Source organism: Typha angustifolia, chromosome 8, assembly GCF_048772165.1.
Source record: "Typha angustifolia cultivar Huaian chromosome 8, ASM4877216v1, whole genome shotgun sequence".
Taxonomy (NCBI): Eukaryota; Viridiplantae; Streptophyta; class Magnoliopsida; order Poales; family Typhaceae; genus Typha; species Typha angustifolia.
This window is the reverse complement of record NC_133246.1, coordinates 1,199,130-1,219,054: the sequence shown is the minus strand read 5'-3', so window position 1 is coordinate 1,219,054 and position 19,925 is coordinate 1,199,130. Positions and strand designations below refer to the sequence as shown.

The window sequence follows — 19,925 nt, the reverse complement described above, 5'->3', positions numbered from 1 at the left end:
CTTGATTCCTGTCTATGGTTCATTACTTCTTACGGGTTTTTAATTTATATGTGTTTGTATGCTTAATGTCATTCAGTATCATATTTGTTGGATTAATGTTTCTTTGAAATGCTTATTTTTAATGTTCACTAAAAGATACTTCAGAATGGATAAAGTTTCTTTTGCTTATTGGGGTTATATATATATATATATATAATGTCAAACCTAAGCTTTGGCCCCCAAGTGGCTAATGGGTCCTTAACTTACATCTAGCATCTTGACAATTTTTCTTGTTGTTTGAACTCTTAATTTCGAGTCAGGAATAGGATTGAACCAGGCATTATTCGATATGCTCTTCAATGAATATAGTCAAAGGTTCGCCTGCGGTGATGGTGAATTAAAGTCATCTTGTAGTCTAAAGGATCGAAATGTGAGTGCGTGAAAGAGACTTGCTTTTGTAATTTTCTTGTCTTTGTCTTGCTTCAAGGATTTCATTTCAAAGACAAACTTGTCCTTGATCAAAACAAAACTTCCATGATGACATAGGCAAGACAAGACAAGAAAAATACAAAAATAAGAAGAATGAATGAAGAGGTATTCAAGGTAAAACTAAGAGAAGCTTTATCAGAGAAATAAGAACCTACAACACTTGGTGCTTCAAAGTTCAGAAAACCAACCATAACTAATAGGAAAGAACTGGGAATGCCATGCATACTCTTCCTACATATAGTTAGTAAACATATGCCAGTAAAGTATGAATAGTTTCCGATCATTCTGAAATATGGTAACAAATTAACACCATGTAAAGTATTTATTATCGCTTCAATTGCCAAAAGTTCAGAATAATGCTCAAAATCCATAGTAGGTACAAGTTCACCAACTTTGTCGTCAAGTTCAAGAAACATTCCGAAGGTTCCAACCTTTCTTTCTTGATAATAAAATTAACGATACTGCTAATTACTCAACAAACTGGGACATACTTCATGGTCCTTGAAACAAGGTTCCAACCATACAGCTTTCAGGATTTTAGGCTGGTCTGCCATCTCATTACCAGAAGTTATTGAATATTCAATATCAGGGATACCGAGGATGTCATCCCGCAGAAATTTGAGCTGACAGATTGAAAGAATGACGTCCTTTGTTCTAGATCTACACAACCAATCGGCACAATGTAAAGTTCTCAACCGTTTATAAAAATCAGCACTCCTGTTTCGTGCAATTATAGGCTTGAATACTACTTCCTGAGTCACAAAATTGTAAGACAATAACTTAAGTGAATCCCTGATAAAGATAGTGTCCTTCAATTGGCAGTCACACCGATTATAACCACGACAATTACAGCCATAAATAAACTTTGCTCTGTTGAATGGAGTTCCACTGATGTTGATCATCTTTGTCTCCCACTTTTGATCACCAACATAGCAAAAACTTATCTCCATCTTTGCAGAATCAACACATTGAATAGCAATCACAATGCAATCATCAGATGTAGGAAGAGATAAGAATGTGTACAACTGATCGTTGGTCTTCCTATTCTGGTACTTGGGTAGGTTGATCTTTTTCAAAAGAAAAGGGTTGCAGAAGAAAACATGGTCATCTCGTTGAGCAAGCAACCACCCCGACTTCGATTCAACACATTTGGCACCTTGGAGATCAGGTAACAAGATGGTGCAACATTTGGGATATGATGCATCATACAAATAGCATTTGCAATCTTCATCATCAGTTAGCCCGTATACCATAAACCACGGTTCTGTTTTGGAAAATTTGGTTATATCATTGAGGTTTGATGGAGATGACCGCCAACTCCTGCACACTTGGCGAAAATTAATGAAATCTAGGAGCGGCAAAAAGTTTGAGATGTGCTCTAATATTTCAGGAAGCATATCTGACCATCTCTTTTCTACATTTGATGAGAGGCGACCATTTGTTGTTCTTGTCCAACGAGATCTCATAGGATAGTCTCTCTTCGGCATCAATCCTGTGGACTTAGCAATGAGAATTAAGAGAACAGGACAAGCATAAATTTTGTTCTACAGATCTTTTGTCTCTAGAGAAACAAGCCACAGCAGTTTAATCATGTGTTATGGCATAGTAATCCATCTTTTTGGATGACTGATGAATAATCTAAATTGTCGCTTTGATTAGAAAAATAAGTTCACAAATTCAAGTGAATAAGGAGTATTATATTTGGAAAGCCCAACAGGCTTATATCTAAGGGAATTTTACTGAATCAATGAATTATCACTAAAAAATTTCAAAATATCATCATAAGTACTAGCTTACCACTACATCTTTTAAAATATCAAATTTACCACCAAAATTACTATGCTCTTTCAAAAATGTCATTCCAATAGTTAAATCAAACTAATCGATTAAAACAAACTTAGATTAGAAAAGATTATTATGCCTAGTATAAACTGTTTAAAATGATTCAAAAGCTATCCAGTATTTTCCTCAATATTATAGTACAAGGAAAACCTCTTCTTTTTATGCAAGACAAAAGTTGTTACTGAATATTTTACACTCTAAATTTCAGGAACGAAAGGTATTTGAGTCATGTATATGTGTTTGTTAATCTTAACAACTATTTTTACGAATATTCCATTACAAACTAATAATAATAATGATTTTAAAAGACTCGAGTGATTTTAGTACAGTTATTATAATGACAATTATGATATTTTGGAATTTTTCAATGTAAAAGACCCTACAACAACAGATATGATGGCACTTAATGATGCAATCCTAATACTCATGTGCAACTTTGTACATGACTGACCTAATCAGGAAAAGTCTCATGGAATAATCTTAATACAACGTATGGAAGGGGGAAGGGGGAAGGGGGAAGGGGGAAAGAAAAAAAAAACGAGTCATAGCACACAGCAACCATCAATGGCCAATGGGTCATCTTAATACTGTTTATCTACATGCAAACATTGGCTGCAAGCAATCCGTGCATCTTACCTGTTTGTGTTAATGTCAAACAGAAAGAATACTTCTCTTTACAGTCTATAACTTAGTGAACAGATCAAATAAAAATCTCAAATACCTTCTTCGTGCAGCGAGAACCGAGAGAGAAGGCGGAGCGTCCAAAAGACCCGGAGAAGTAGAAAAGCCTGAGTCGATTGGTTAGATTGAGGCGTTTTAAAGATCTAATTTACGGGAGTTCGAATCTAAACAGAATTCTACCCTCCTCTCTCGTTGTTTGATTGGAAGTTGGACTTACCATATATATATATATATATTGATGGAATTATAATCGATTACAAACTAATTAACAAGTCCTATACATATTAAAATTCAGTTTCCATATATATATATATATATATATCATATAATTAGCAATGAAAATATTATAATTACGATTGAAATCTTATAAGATTTTCGACATCCTGATTAGGTCTTAGCAGAATATTTATATATTATTATTATGAATAATTTTATTTAGTTTAAAGTTCTCTATAGTTAATCTTTTTGGTTTAAGAAGGTATTTATATACTTATTTTCTTAATTCGAATGCTCTGTATATATGTAATAAAAAAGTAAATATAAAGAATCATGATAGTTAAAGTGCCCAAATACATAGTATTTATAATTAATTTTTCTTATCGATAAGATTATATAGTTTTAGAACTATTTTAATTAACTTATGTAAGGGCAATATAGTATTTTTGTTAATTTAAATTCAATTTAATTATAATTACTTAGATATAACTTATTTTTGAAATAGTTAATAGTTTAAGAGATAATTATAATTATGATATCTCAAGAATATATAGTGGCTTTAATGATATTTTGAAAGCTTTTCCACGTAATCATATAAAATACCATCACATGATAAGGTAAACTAGGATAAATAGCACGAATATTTGTAATTAATTAATTAATATTATATATATATGAGGCCACACGTGCGGCTCAGGAAAGCGTGGCTGGTGAGGTCGAGGGGGCAGGATGACTCACCCTGCCATCACCGCTTTGAGACCATCAGCTCGACTTCTAAAGTCCACATGGCGTTCTCTTACCCCATGGCCACCGCTCTCTTCTCCTCTCCTCCTCTTCCTTCTTGTATGCTCCCTTCTCTCCTTCGCCTTCGCTTCATCTCTCTCCCTTCCCTTCCTCGACGCTGTGTCCAGGCCTCCTCCATGGCCTCGGCCGCTGGTTCGAGCGCGCCGCCTCCCAGCCGCCACACGAACCGCCTAGCCTCCGAGCATAGCCCCTATCTCCTCCAACATGCCCATAACCCGGTCAGTTTACTGCTACTTTGATGGCTTGTTCTTTGGGTTTCGGATATTTTACTTCTCTCGGGCATTTCAACGAGAGGGTGTGGGGGTTTCGAGATTTTGTTCATAAGTCTCCGCTTGGGCGTAGTGCATGAGAAAATGTGGGTTTAATTTTACTCTGTTGGCGTTATTCATAATTAAATAAGTTTTTACTACTGTGATGCCCCTTCTTTGGGTTTCGGGGACTTTACTTCTTTCGGGCATTTCATCGAGCGAATGGTAAGGGGTTTGAGATTTTGATTGAATATGTCAGTTTGGAGAGGAGGACATGATAAGGTTTTAACTTGGTTCTTGAAATATGTATGCTTGGCCTGTCTATTTCAATTTTGATTCGGTTGGCAGTTTTGCGTAATTAATTGAGTTTTTGTCTTCTTAAAATTACATCACGATAGATTTTCTCTGATAGATTTGGTTTTTAGTGATGGATCTCTTGTTAATTTTTACTTTTGTATCGTGAAAGATGTGTTTTAAGGATATGAAATTATGTTTAATATGTAGCAGAATCCTTTGCTTTGTCTACACGGAGGATAAAAAGCGCTAGCTAATACACTTTTGAGCAATGATTCGATACTAACCAATTAGTTATTAAGAATATTTTTCATCTTAAAGGGTATATAAAACATTTTACATATGTGACTAGATTAATTGATAAATAAACTAGAATTTATTGCTTATCCTATAACCATTTGCTTATTCGCCAACTTCTACTAATTTATTATTATTTTTTATTTTTTATATGAAAATAGATAGCTAAGAGAGAAATAAAATATGACTAATTTACCCTTACAATGTAGAAAAGTGACTAATACTTTCTATTCATATGACTAGTACTCCCGGTTAATTTTATTTAGTATTATTTAATCTCAATCATTGGATTAGGAGAGAGAAATTAATAATTCTTATTGAATCATTTGTCTAAATTTTAAAGACGAGTGTCTTTTTGGCTTTACCTTGGCAAAACCTTGCTGCCTATGTTATGTAACAGTATACTGGAATTTAATTCAACATGTCATCTGCATGATCTTGCAGAAAACCTTACTTCATTCATTGACATATTTTACCTTTAGCATTTCCAACATCTGATTTACTTTTGAGTTTTGAAAATAGTATTAATTATTAAGCTAGACTACTCATTAGTTTGTGAATTCAATTTTCTGGTCATCAATACTTTGCAAGTATATTTTCTCTTTGCATAAATTATACTGATGTACATGCTAAAGGTTGACTGGTATCCATGGGGAGATGAGGCTTTCGAAAGAGCTCGTAGAAGAGATGTTCCTATCTTTCTTTCAAGTGAGTATTCTTTTCTTAGATTTTCTATTTTACTCAGTACTTACAAAGAATAGGTGATTTGTTCACAATGAATGGTTGTTTTGTGGTACAAACCTATACTATTATATGTTTCCTGGATACTTACTGTCATTTCTGTTTTATTTGTTGTGGCCGTGGCTGGTGTCACAAAGTCGGGTACAGCACATGCCATTGGTGAGTATGCTTCCTGCATTTTCTTTTCTTTCTTAGTAAATCTATGTGAAGCTATTGGTGCTTTTGAATTTTGATTGTGCCAATGGACCTAAGTTTAAGGGAATTTGGTGACTGCCAACCTTGTTCTCCACAGACAATTCTTTCTTGGAATCTGCTTGGTGCTGTTTGGTTGAGAATGATATGCTTTTGTAACATAATCTCAGCAGGATATGCCACTAGACATACACATACCAAACTACTTTGAATGACAAAAACTCAATAGTGACCAAACTGGTCAAGTTACAGTTTCCATGCGTCTCTGGCTTCAAGTTTGGGTACTTCAATAGACATGTCATTACTTTTATCTCCAGCTTCACATCCAAAATATGCATTTAATTCAACGGCGGAGCGAGGGGGGTCGAGAAGGGACAATTCCCACCCGATCTCACAAAAATATTACCCAAGGGTGGGTCCCAGTTTATATTTATTTTCACTCTTATATTTGTTTTATTTTAGCTATACCACAGGAGTATTGTGCAAAGCTACACTTCTAAACATAATCTACAATTTCCCATTGTAGGGCCCACTTAATAAATCTTTACTATATATGTCTTATGTTGATTGTGCGGGAAATAGTGGTGCTAGAGATAATTTCCCCTGTTAAATAATTTTATAAAAATAATAAGATTGAAAACTGTTAAGAGGATAATTTTTATCTTAAGACAAGAGTACAACATAATGTCCTAATAAATTACCAATGCACAAGCAACAACAATGAATCAAAAATTCTCTTTACAAAATTAAGACATTTTATTTAATTATTACCGTGGTTTCGTCTTAATCTTTAATTACTAACAGAGCACACATTTCAAGAAAATTTTATTGAGAAATTAATATGAAAATATCTTTCATCAAATTTTGAATTAAAAGTTAGAATATCTAATTATCTTCCAAATATATGAGATAAAACTGGAATAGATGAATTTGTCAATCCTAATAATCATAAAGGTAATATTTTTTTCTAAGTAACCTGAAACACTTCTTTTTCTTAGAGTGATTATTTGATTTCCACCACATCCCCTTAGAATGTCTAATAAAACTGGAATAGATGAATCTGTTAATCATAATTTTCATAAAGTTAATATTTGTTTCTAGGTAACCTGTAATACTTCTTTTTCTTAGAGTGATTATTTGATTTCCACCACCATCCCTCACCCTGTAGCCACCACCACCGTTCAAGAATACTGGCTCTGCTACCGCATAAATTCATTGCCATCTGTCAAAACCCAGTCATATTTCCTTCCTATTTAGTGCTGAATAAACGACCTGTTGATGGCTGCCCATTCATTGTCTAGCATATATAAGTTGTAACCATAAATGATGAGGTACAAACCCATAAATAAATGGTTGGTCATATTTTTGCATTTTAGAACTATGATGTGTTACATTTCCTCTTGAATGCACTTCGAGGATATATATTTTTCTTTCTCCTTTCTAAATTTCAGTAATTTCTTCATGGAGAGTGTAGTGTAATGGAAAATATTGATGTATTTTTTGGTAAATTGTGCAGGTGCCATGTAATGGAGGTGGAGTCATTTGAGAACGAAGAAGTTGCTGAATTGCTTAATGAGTGGTTTGTTAGCATTAAGGTTATCTTTTTCACTATATTAATTTGGGTATTAGTTACCACTGTTTGTTTTCTTGTCTGCAATTTACTTTCCTTTTGCTTTAGCTTTTTTTCCCAAAGTATGTTGATCAAGATTTGCATATGCAAACATTTACTATTGTTTAGATAGTATTTTTCTCTGGCTCAAACAAATAATCACACAGTTAGTAGTGGCAAGCCTATTCATACACAAGTGACACCCTCAGTGAAATATATTTTGTATGCACTTAAATTATAATGCTTTTTCATTTTTCTGATGGTTAGCTTTAACAGGTGGATCGTGAGGAGCGACCTGATGTTGATAAGGTAAGGTCATATATGGTGATCGTATTGTCTTTCTTTTAAGCATAAATGTGTAAAATCTGAGGTAATATCCTTGCAAAATGCAAATGACTGGGTAAGACTTGAGTTGTTATACTCCAACCAATATTGACTCAAATTAGTGGGTTCTTTTTTTCTTGGGTAACTTGAGGCTTCTTTGAATTGCATCTTGGTATTCTCATCTTGTCCTCCTAAGAACAGCCATTGTTGTTTGTAGGTTTATATGACATATGTGCAAGCACTTTACGGTGGTGGTGGTTGGCCTTTGAGTGTCTTCCTTTCTCCTAGTCTAAAGCCCTTGATGGGTGGAACATACTTTCCTCCAGATGATAAATATGGACGACCAGGTTTCAAGACTGTCCTGAGGTAAAACATTCATATAACTTGTTTGATGACATTGGTGTTTTTGTTGTCCTGCTCATTATTTTCTTCATTGAACCTTTCTAGAAGGGTAAAGGATGCTTGGGATACTAAGAGAGAGATGCTTGAGAAGGGTGGGACCATTGCAATTGAGCAGCTCGCAGAAGCATTATCTTCAACTTCTGAATCTCGGAAAGTATCAGATGATCTTGCTCATAGTTCTTTAAAAAGATGTGTTGAACAGGTTAGTGATGTGAATCGGTCTGTTTGTCTTGTTCTTGCTCTTCAAAATCATACCTGATGAGGGATGAAGTTAATGAAGATAGGTAACTTTGAATCGGTCCATTTGTCTTGTTCTTGTTTTTCAAAATCATACCTGATGAGGGATGAAGTTAATGAAGACAGTCATAGGTAACTTATCCAAGTAGTTCATTTTCATGGACGGTTGCCTTGACATTTCTCCATCCAATGATGCCAATTTTAGCTGGGCTCAGTTTAGTGATACAGTTTAATGATTTTAGATCTGGTGGGAATGTGGGAACAGGTCCCTAACTTATTCAAATAAACCACTAATGACCTTACACCATCACGTGTATGCATGTCTGGGCCCAGAGTATGCTGGAGGCACAATCTACTTGACCTGTTAATCAGTAGGACAGAAGACTGTCTTAACTCTGAAAGACCTTGTGTTCCGTACTTATTTAGATCTAACTTTGCAGTTAATAATTTTGTGAAGATCAACTTAGATTGGTAAATCTTTTGGTTTGCCAGTGTGATTCCTATGTTGCTCATTTCATTAAATATTATATGGAACTCAAGAGTTTGGATGTGACTGTAGTTCATTCTAGATTTTAGATCTTGGTTGAGTTTGATCTGGCTGTTGTTGTGTTAATACTTAATCAATTTGATTGAGTCGTCACTTTCCAACCATTTGGAGGATTCAATGGGATCTTTCAATTAAGTCACAAGTTGTGGAGCTCAAGTGGCTTTAAAATAAAGTTTACTGTGCTGAATATCAACTTTTGCTCATTTGACTTATTTTCACTCCTATATATTTGACAACATTGGCAAAAGGGGGGATTTTACAAAAATCCTTCATCTGTTCTTCTAGATATTTTTATATTCATATCCGTTTGAAGTTGTCAAATTTGTGATTTCTCTGTAGCTAGCAAGTAGTTATGATCCAAAATTTGGTGGATTTGGTTCTGCCCCAAAGTTCCCAAGACCTGTTGAAGATTGTGTGATGCTTTATGAATTTAAGAAGCTAATGGAAAGTGGGAAGGACGCTGAAGCTAGTGACATTATGAAGATGGTCTCTCATAGCCTGCAGTGCATGGCTAGAGGTGGAATTCATGATCACATTGGAGGTGGATTTCATAGATATAGTGTTGATGAATGTTGGCATGGTGAGTTCAACTTGTTTGCATTGGACTTTTGCTGTAATACCATTTTTTTTTTCATCATCTTCATTGGTGCCGCTGGATATGAGATACTTATAGTGGTCTGGAGATTTATATGCTGGCATTTTCTTGTGTGTTTCAGTTCTAATCAATGATGCAAATGTAGATGACTGTTAACCTAAAGATATATCTCCATTGAGAATATTATTAAATACTTACAATTTTATGTGGCTAAACAGTGGTCTAATTCTATTCTAATAAATACTTATAATTGTTATGTGGCTGAAACAGGGGTCTAATATGCTACTTTAATTGAGTATCTGCCTGCCTACAGACTTTCCCCTCAAAAAAAAAGGGGGTCTCTGTCCTTATGATTGCAACATCTTTGTGCTACATATCTAAACACCTACTTACAAAGTAAACAGACCTATGTGAATCATTGTGCATCCTACATTAATTTATTCACTTATTGGACTTGGCATACAGGATCCAATGGCAATATTTATTCTGATTAGGATAAGAATCTGCTTTTGTTGACGAGTTTTATCAAGTTAGTTGCCTATTCTAGTCATGTTTGTTTTCTGATATATTTCATAAACCTTTTTAATCAGTTTAATTTATTGAATCTTTTTTTCTGGCAGTTCCTCACTTCGAAAAGATGTTATACGATCAGGGACAGATTGCTTATGTTTACTTGGATACATTTCTGATCACCAGAGACAATTTCTATTCTTACATTGCTCGTGATATTCTGGACTACTTAAGGAGAGATATGATTGGAGAATCAGGTGAAATTTATTCAGCTGAAGATGCTGACAGTGCCGAGTATGAGGGTGCTCCAAGAAAAAGAGAAGGAGCATTTTATGTCTGGACAAGCAAAGAGGTACATGCTTGCAGTATGCTCATACAGAGATCTTGGTCTTTCTATACTGTTGCTAGTCATTCTGTCCATATTATAGCTAGAAGTTAATGTGATTGATATGATAGCACATAATCTGATGAAGATCAAATGTCAAGGTCATTGTTCAGCTAATCTGGAAAATTCTCTTTTAAATATTGTCTTTGGTTTAACATGTTGACCTACTATACTGGTTTTCACTGAATTGCTTGATTATTACATGTAATAATCAAGCAATCTCTATGAAGCAAGGTCATCAGGAATATAAAGTTACAAGAAAAGAAATATATAAATATCTACGAGGATGCATTAGATTTTATGTTGCTTTATGCTTCAAAATTTTTATCGATGTTGACCTGTTTTTCCCAGCCCTATTATCGTTCTTACAATGAGTCCTTTTCCAGAAGGTTTCTGTTTCTGTATGTTGAATGTAGGACAATCTAGATTCAAAAATTGAAACTTGTTGACTGCTATGGCATCAGAATTTGGGGTGAGCATATGAAAGCCAAGATGAAGCTTTTACAGCATCATCTAATTTGTCCAGGACAATGTGAATCATGTCAGTAAATCAATAATAGAAAGTTCTATTCTTTATCTTCATGTTGGTACCTTATGTGCATTCAGAAAATAACTAAAGTTTATGTTGTATTAATAGTGCATCATGTGGTCCCATTATCTTTTTTAATTTGCAGGACAGGTAACTATTGGAACATAATGTTTCTCCCTGTTGAATATTATATGGATGCTTCCCGCAAAGTAGTGTCAGTTCAATGCAAATGATATCTGTAAATAGGAATAAGAATGTAAATATAAATGTGTTCTTGCAAAGCTGTCTATTCACATGGACATTTGTCCTGGATGCATGAGTGAGGTGTGTATGTACTGTATGTTGTGATCACCTCAATGGAAACATGATTTTTCACCCATATATAGTGGAATTTTCTGCAATTTATGTTTCTCAGTTCTTAAGTGTGTTATTTTGATATCTAACATCATGTCTGGAAGAACCCATCTGATATTGTTTTAAAAATGTTCTGGCATTATTTTAATGTCTCATATGTTTAACTTTTTCTGAAGATTGAAGATATTCTTGGAGATAGTGCAAACCTGTTCAAGGACCATTACTATGTTAAATCTTCTGGAAACTGTGACCTTTCTAGAATGAGTGATCCTCACAACGAATTCAAAGGGAAAAATGTGCTTATAGAGAGAAGACCTGTCTCCTTCATGGCAACAAAGAATAAGAAGTCAGTAGATGAATACTCTTGCATTCTGGGAGATTGCCGACAAAGATTGTTTAACATGCGATCAAGTAGACCGAGACCGCATTTGGATGACAAGGTTTTAATATTTTTAAGAACGGTCTCAGAACATTTATTTCCCTTCTTATCCAGAGTCCTAGGCCATGAACTTAATTTCTTATTTCGTTCTTTTGTAGGTAATTGTTTCATGGAATGGACTTGTCATATCATCTTTTGCAAGAGCTTCTAAAATTCTCAAGGCAAAACCGAGAGAAACCAGATTCTTTTTCCCAGTAGTTGGCTGTGATGTAAGATTCCGTACTTCGCTTATTACTCTATCCACTTCCATATTCCTACTTTTAAGTCAGTTTCTTGTACAAGGTACAATTTTTTTTTTTAAAATTATTCTCTGTACTTAGGTTGTTGATAACTTGATACATGTCCAACTTTTGCAGCCAAGAGAATACCTGGAAGTTGCAGAAAAGGCCGCATCTTTCATCAAGAACAGGCTCTATGATATGAACACACAGAGGCTGCAACATAGCTATCGTAAAGGCCCATCAAAAGCACCTGGATTTTTGGATGATTATGCCTTCCTAATCTCAGGACTTCTGGATCTCTTCGAGTATGGTGGCAAAATTGATTGGCTATCATGGGCAATTCAGCTGCAATCTACTCAGGCAAGTAATTGTGGTGAATTTTTTTTTCCTAGCAATACAACCTTCAAACATCCATTTTTCTATTGTTTTTACAGGATGAATTGTTTCTAGATAAAGTAGGGGGAGGCTATTTCAATACTCCAGGTGAAGACCCTTCTGTTCTTCTCCGTGTAAAAGAAGATCATGATGGAGCAGAGCCATCTGGGAATTCAGTGTCAGCGATCAATCTGATCAGATTGTCATCTATGGTAGCTGGTGCGAGATCCGAAATCTATAGAAATACTGCAGAGCATCTTCTGGTATTCTCCTCTTTTTCTGTGATTATACAATAGGTATTAAATGTTGCCTTCAGCGATTTTATTGGCTTGAATACATTTTAGTGTGAGGGAATATTTTAAGTTTTTTAACCATTTAGATAACCATCAGGCATGTAATAAAGATGACTGGCTAGAGAACCGGGGAAACCCAAATTGCTTAAATAATAAGAGTTCACAGAATCATGCAAGGGATGTGCTTTTTTTTTTCTTTGAAGTAATTGAATTACTCAGTTTTCCTTTTTTTCTTATGGGATACTGTACAGGCAGTTTTTGAAAGTAGGTTGACAGATCAAAGTGTGGCTGTTCCGTTAATGTGTTGTGCGGCAGACATGCTCCATGCTCCCTCCAGGAAGCAAGTCATATTGGTGGGAGACAAAACATCCGTCGACTTTGAGGACATGGTGGTAGCTACTTTAGCAATATATGATCCTAACAGAACTGTGAGTATTGTTCTAGTGCTAGTCTTTCATGAGCTTCAACTGAAAACTTGTGGTGCATTATATGATCTGCAACACACTAGTGTAATACACTTCAGATGTTTGTACATCATAATTTGCTAGAACTATTGCGCTAGATTTTGCAGAGGATGGTCTACAAAGCATAAGTTTACTAGCAATCTCTTATAGTTTAAGGTTTTTTAAATTATTTATCTTGCAAGTTTTTGTGTTCAGTATGACACCTGCTGCAAGTCTTGTATTCCAGCATATCAAAACCACTGTGCACTACTGCCTTGGGTAGAATATCAATTTATGATGTTATATAATGTTGGATTGCAAAGAATAGGAGCTCTGCAACAAACTTATATGTAACTCAGCTTTTGGTGCTTCTGTTGCATCAATGCAGATTATCCAAATAGACTCCAGAAACAAAGAGGAGATGGAATTCTGGGAAAGCAACAACCCAAACATTGCCCAAATGGCGAGGAGCAGTCCGATCGATAAACCTGCAGTGGCTCATGTGTGTCAAAATTTCGTCTGCAGCCCACCTGTAACTAGCCCAGACGCTCTCCAGAACTTGCTAAATAGAAAAGCTGTAGCTGCTTCATCTGCTTGAGATTTCTTCAACAAGGCATGCCTATGTATTACACCATGGAGAGTTTAGTGCAGTTTGGTAGTGGCTGCTGTTTGTATCTAAGTATGCGTGAATATATCAGCGCTGTTAAATTTACCGCTTCTGGTAAATTTTACACCTTTTATGCGTTTATTTGTGTATTTGTAATTATGTCTAATAAAGGTTCTTAAAAGCGGAAAGCCTGTGAACCTTCTTTTGCTAATGTCATCATTTTTCTGGATCAAATAAAAGCTGCAAGAGAAGCGATTGGAAGTCTCTAAAATGAATGCCAAATTTTCATCTGTGTCTCATATTCAGTCAACGCCAAGATCGAAGAATTGCGAGAGATAAGGTTTTGACACTGAAGGGTCATACCTTCGATCAATCTTGAGTTGACCAGTTACTGGTACTCTATGATAGAAAAACACGTATAATTTATCTCCCCAATAGAGAATTCTTTCCTTCACCATTTTCTACTCTGTAACTTTCATTTAAGTCTAATCTGAACACAAAGCTACCATCTTACCACGCAAGTAATAATAACTGTGACAGGGCCCAAAAAAAAGGAACTTTTATTTGATAATTCTGCAGTTCCTCACAATAGGAAGCATAATTATGAACATATCTAAAAGTTCTAAACACGATAATTGTCAGCTAAATTTCAACAGATTGCAGCCGGAAAGGGTTGACTTGCTCTGTTGCTATCAGACAACATTCCCACCATCTCTGGTAATTGATAATGGTCTACACATAGTAGATCATACCAACTTCAATCAGACTGATATGAGGAATATTTAGTGCAACAGCTGGGCCCCTGCAGTTCTTCCGGAGGAAAGAGTAGGCAACATCAATGACAAACTTTTTGAGAAAAGAAGAATTCTTCCTAGCCTTGATGTAAGAGTGGCCCATGATGTATGCCACTCCTGCATCCTTAGCTTCAACAAGTGCCAATAAATCTTCTTTCACCTGTGGATCCATTGGCTCTGCTTCAGGAAGCTCAAAACGCACGCGGCGTCGGCGGCTGACATTCGGCGACTCTTGCTCATATAGAGACTGTAAGCTTTGCAGGGTTTCTGATCTGCTGCTCCTGATGATGGAGGAGTCACCACCATTCTCATCAGCACCTCTTACGAGCAGTCTAGTGCCAAATGTGTCATCACTTCTTATAACAGCCATTCTTCCTTCATTAGACGTATCGTAGCTCCCGGTTGAGGATGTTTCCTCAGCTTCCAACTGAATGAACTTGGCAATGCTCATCACCAACTGGTTCTCAAAATTGTCATCATCACTCTCCACATCCTTGTATCCATACCTCACAATGCATCTGTACATTTGGTACTCTCTGGGTCCAATTCGTCCAATAAGGTATCGTTCATCTTGTGGGACATACGGCACTGGCACTGACTTCACACAGACGAAGACTAGCACTTGATGGAAAGCAGGAAGATTAGTGACGAAATGGGAGAAGATAGAAGGCACTCCTGTCACTAGTTCCGTATAGATCAGCCCAATTCCAGGGACACGAACGATTCCAAGGCTGGGGCCTAGCGTGAGAATCCATTTCATTGATACCTTGTTTTGGAGATCGAAGAGATATTTCCGTCGTGTCCCATAGTGCCATACATACATGATGACCATGAACACTGAGGAGAGCACGAGAGGTACCCAGCCTCCTTGGGGAACTTTCATGATGGAAGAAGAAAGATAGACAGCTTCAATTGATCCAAAAAATAAGAGGAATGACAAGGCAAATATCACATTCTTGTGCCATACAAAGATGATGACCAGTGCCATCAACCATGTAGTAACAAACATAACTGTAATGGAAGCAATACCTGAAATAAACAAAAAAGAAAAAGAAAAGAGAAGACCTGCTTAGAAATATATGCATGGGCTGGTAGCAGATTCTATTAGCAGTTTAAATAAGCAGGTGACAAGTAATGAAACATATTTCGGATAATAATCAGTAAAATAACCATGAAAATAAAATTTTATAGATCCTAAAACTTTAAGCTGAAAGCAACTTCTTTTAGTAGATTAAGAGGTGGTAAGCCAAGAATGCCCTGATAGGAACATAACCAGCAGGAAAAAAGAAAAAGAAATAGAAAATGGATTTAATATTGTTAGTTGTCTTCTCAGCATGTATATATGCTACCCTGTTGAAATGAAGTGAGGCATACTTACCATAAGCATTTCCAATAAGTGTTGTGTCCTGGAAGCCAATTGTTACTGCTAAACACAAGAGCATAAGAATCCAGTTTATCTCAGGTATATATATCTGTCCATAGATCCACCTTGACGTATGGACAACCTTGACACGTGGAAAACATCCCAAGGCATTACATTGCTTGACAATCGAAAATGTTGCTGAGATGACAGCTTGGCTAGCAACAATAGCAGCAAGAGTTGCCACCACAAACACAGGCCAGAAAACAGGTTCTGCACAATGAAAAACAAGTCGACTTAAAAATTGTTACAACAGGCATATAAGTGCTGTAATAGTAACACAGTAAATTGAGTCTTACTTGGAATAGATTGATAAAAGCTTGTATGAACCTCCACAAAGTTTTTAGAAAGAAATGCTGCCTGGCCCATATATTGCAACACTAGACAAGGATATATCAAACTCACAAAAGCCAACTGCACAGAGCAATACTTGAAGTCAATGCCAGTATGACGTTATCCATTTGATTACTCAACCATATTGACAGTTGAACCAACACATAAACTAAGCAATGAATTGAAACATCCTAACCCCTTTCATGCATGGCCCTTATTTAACAACAATTTTGGTGATTGATAGTACAAAATATGATATAGAGCTTACTATAGAGTAACTGACCAATTCTAAAAATAAGTGCATTAGGAGCATTCAGTTGCCTTGGCATATTATGAATGACTTGCAGTCGGCAAATGCTAAAAATTGCTTATATTATGATGAGATATTTACAGGTGATGATGTTATTATATTAGGTCAGCGTAAGTTATCAATCTCTTACATTATGGTTTATAATACACAGAAGTACTGCACCACTGCAGCAAAGTGAAGTAGTTAGCACCAATAGATTCGGCAAACATGCTCGAATAAAGAGCAAGCAGAATCTTCTTTGTTCTGCTCCCAAGCAAGCAGATCGGAAGATCTCAGTTGTCATGGACAATGAGTAGTTACAGTCATATAATTTGGATAAGTAATGTCTTTGCATTTATAGCAGACTAGCTAAAACCACAGATTTGTTCTATACTATATCCACAATAGTAGGCCATCTTCTAATGACATTTCTCTTCTAGCAACAATCAAATATCATCTTGAAAGTGAGAATTACAGTAACCTAAGCATACCCTGATAGATGCATCAGTGAAGTGGCCAAGATCTGCAAACATTGCTTCAGTACCTGCAAGCAATAGAAATGCCCATAAACCGATGAGCTGCTTATAGACAAAAATAAAGCTAACAGGTTAGACCACAAGAAAATTTGGTTTTCCCATTAACCTGTAATAGCAAGAAGTATTCCTCCCAGAGAAATCCAGCCATCTTTTCCTGTTATTCTGAAGAATTTAACAATATAGTGTGGAGAAAGAGCATGACATATTCTGGGGTTCCAGTGAATGATGTTGTATAGCCCAATCCCACCAATACATAAGAGCCAGATGATAACGATAGGTGCAAAAATGAAAGCCACCTTCTGGGTGCCTCGGTGTTGTAAAGCGAAAAGACCAACCAACACAATGCATGCAATAATTACCACCTCCCCTGTGCATCAGGCGCAAGTTAAATACGGCATATGATATAACGACTCTACTGATTCTACATGGTAAAAATTCAAGTGAAACTTTTCTGCGGCCACAAGTAATTAACAAGGACATAACAGTCTGCAGTTCTCCATGCACGAGTGCTATAAACTCATCCTAAGCAGCATTAATTCTACTTTCCAGTCTGTGGGTGCTCATGAGCTTTTGCCTTCTACCATATTATGAGAGAAAGTGAACAAGTACCACAATAACTTGTTTTTTTAGCCTTTGAGAAACTAAAAACCTCTGATAAAGATGATAACTACATTTTAGAAAAGATCATCAACAACAAGAGAGTAAAATATGTTAAGCTACAGCTAGTAATACACAGAAAACTCAGAAAAGGAAATGCATACCATCATGTAAGCCAGTGGCACGGACTTGTAATCCAGAGATGGATGACAAAACTGAAATAACAAACAAAAACAGAAATAGAAGCAGCAAGAGTCAGGACATACAGCATAGTAAGTGCCCAATAATTGTACTATGCGGAAAAAATGGATAAAAGGAATGAAGATATGAAAGAAAGACAAATAGTACCCTTACCTGAGATTGCCGGTGTGAGAACACCATCACCAATCACCATGCAGGCGCCAAATAAAACTATAAGAAGTAGACAAGTTCTCAGCTTTTTATGCTTCTCCAGAAACCTTTTCAATGGAGACGGAATGACATTCCGATTCGTCGGTCCATCTCTGTAATATGTTGAGAGTTCCTCATCGGCGGCTTGTTGATTTGGAAGCAAACTAAACTTCGCATGCCTGCAAAGGAGGGAGTATAGAGCAAATGTTCCTCCTGCACAAATTCATATTATAAGTCTTCTTCAAATAGAAACTGATGAAGAAATAAGTTAGTGAATAGGCAGCAATGAAAATAAACAGAGTCGCAAGCAGCTCTGAATCCATCACTTTATGCTCGTCAAACAATCCTAACTCAAGCTTACTTTAGTAGGCTCATCTAATAAAAAAAAACGGGATGGATCAAGGGTAGTTCAACAATATAACCTCCAACATAACTTGCACATCAAAAGCTTAATTCAAGATAGTTCAGATAGTAAATTTGCTAAGATAGATAATAGAGTTAGAGCTTAAACTCAAGCTGAGGTTACACTTTCTGGAAATATATTAGTGCGAACCAAATCCTAAGCATTCAATTTGCCTCACCTTCACCATTATCATCAGCACTCAAGATAATCATAACATACTTCAGCAAAGGGATGAGAGTAAAAGTCCAAAATATCAATGAAAATGCTCCATATATTGTCTCCTCATCTTGGTATCGCCTTAGCCTCCCAGAAAATGCACTTTTATATACATAAAGAGGTGATGTACTTAAGTCGCCATATACTACACCAAAGCTTTGATATGCTAAAAGAAATAGGTTCTTGTAATAGCTCCTCCACTGAAACTGCAAGAGCAAAGACCAATAGTCACTCCATCAGTTTTCTAGCAGACTTCATATTTTTTTGGAAGGTCTCAAACATGTAAACAGATTACGTGACTAGCAAATTAGCTCAGTGAAAAGCAATGTGAAAATACTCGGTTCCTATCTTACATGAAATCTATACTCTCTTCTGTTTATCCGACAACTAGCATCCAATATCTTCAATAAATATAAACAAATGCTCTTAAAGAAAAATACAATTTGCAGTAAAGTAACTTCAAAAGGCAGTTCTTTTAACATGATAGCTAAAAGTTTACTAACTCTGCAAAAAGACTAGATGACATCGAACAAGGAGCACAACTTTTGACCCAAAAGTTTCCTTCCAGGAACTAAGATCGAAGCCTTTAAAATAATACCACCTCAAAAAGATAATCTTTTTACGTATCGAAACTTCGATTTTTTTTTTTCTGAACCTTACCTGCTTAAATAAATATCTTACATCCGTACTGAGACTACGTTAAGGCAGAATAACAAAACCAATCAGTACGAACGCGTTGCACCAACCAAAGGAAAGGGGGGAGAAAAACGAAAATAATCAAGAAAAGAAGAGTAAAAGAGAGAAATAATCAAGATGGAACAAAAACCCTAGCATCCAATACCCCTAAAATTCAAGAAGTCATATCATCTCACCGGTTGGGTATCGGGAGCCGAGCCCCTCGCGTGATCCATTCGACACGGCGGACGCGCAAGGATACCGAAGTGGGCGTCTATTTCCCGGGCTTCTTCGACCTACTTCTAGCAGTGCAGGTGAAGGGATTTCGGAGGAATCTTCATCGCAGATGCTTGCGAGCAATGGAATTAGTTAGAGTTCGAAGGGCTTTTGAGGAAAGGAAGTAATCGCTAGAGAGAGAGAGAGAGAGAGAGAGAGAGAGAGAGAGAGAGAGAGAGGCGGCGGGTTTTGTTTTAGTGGAGAGAGTGGCGCACACAGGCGGACGAGAATTCCGGTCACGGCCGGTATGGATAAGCTCTGTAAACCAATGCCTCGCAGTCGTAGGAGTCGTTGGCCAAGCGGAGAGTGAATATAAGGCGGTGACCAGATCCTATCGTTAATC

The 19,925-nt window shown here is 36.3% G+C and overlaps 3 protein-coding genes across 5 annotated transcripts; 1 reads left to right on the top strand and 2 right to left on the bottom strand.

Moving 5' to 3' along the window:
• Positions 1 to 777: 777 nt before the first annotated feature.
• Positions 778 to 2,972, bottom strand: LOC140765672 (uncharacterized). Its single transcript, XM_073104863.1, has 2 exons — positions 2,947 to 2,972; positions 778 to 1,960 (listed from the first exon to the last, which is right to left on the bottom strand). The coding sequence occupies exon 2, from the start codon at positions 1,953 to 1,955 to the stop codon at positions 933 to 935; it is 1,023 nt and encodes a 340-aa protein (XP_072960964.1). The 5' UTR covers positions 1,956 to 1,960; positions 2,947 to 2,972; the 3' UTR covers positions 778 to 932.
• Positions 2,973 to 3,948: 976 nt separating this feature from the next.
• LOC140765304 (uncharacterized) lies at positions 3,949 to 13,924 on the top strand. Of its 3 annotated transcripts, XM_073104315.1 has the most exons (16): positions 4,176 to 4,229; positions 5,486 to 5,558; positions 5,729 to 5,750; positions 6,101 to 6,195; positions 7,300 to 7,378; positions 7,669 to 7,701; positions 7,934 to 8,082; positions 8,164 to 8,320; positions 9,242 to 9,482; positions 10,118 to 10,359; positions 11,452 to 11,715; positions 11,813 to 11,923; positions 12,071 to 12,295; positions 12,370 to 12,573; positions 12,855 to 13,031; positions 13,435 to 13,924. In XM_073104315.1, the coding sequence occupies exons 3-16, from the start codon at positions 5,742 to 5,744 to the stop codon at positions 13,642 to 13,644; spliced, it is 2,196 nt and encodes a 731-aa protein (XP_072960416.1). In that variant the 5' UTR covers positions 4,176 to 4,229; positions 5,486 to 5,558; positions 5,729 to 5,741; the 3' UTR covers positions 13,645 to 13,924. The 3 variants fall into 3 exon arrangements, with proteins under 3 accessions (XP_072960415.1, XP_072960414.1, XP_072960416.1); XM_073104314.1 differs by lacking the exon at positions 6,101 to 6,195 and having other exon boundaries at positions 3,949 to 4,229; positions 8,167 to 8,320; XM_073104313.1 differs by lacking the exon at positions 6,101 to 6,195 and having other exon boundaries at positions 3,951 to 4,229.
• A 261-nt stretch (positions 13,925 to 14,185) lies between these two features.
• On the bottom strand, positions 14,186 to 19,869 carry LOC140764855 (potassium transporter 7-like). Its single transcript, XM_073103672.1, has 9 exons — positions 19,504 to 19,869; positions 18,594 to 18,837; positions 17,977 to 18,225; positions 17,787 to 17,837; positions 17,132 to 17,392; positions 16,981 to 17,033; positions 16,167 to 16,281; positions 15,826 to 16,080; positions 14,186 to 15,476 (listed from the first exon to the last, which is right to left on the bottom strand). Exons 1-9 carry the CDS (start codon positions 19,540 to 19,542, stop codon positions 14,386 to 14,388), a joined length of 2,358 nt encoding a protein of 785 aa, XP_072959773.1. The 5' UTR covers positions 19,543 to 19,869; the 3' UTR covers positions 14,186 to 14,385.
• Positions 19,870 to 19,925: the final 56 nt, after the last annotated feature.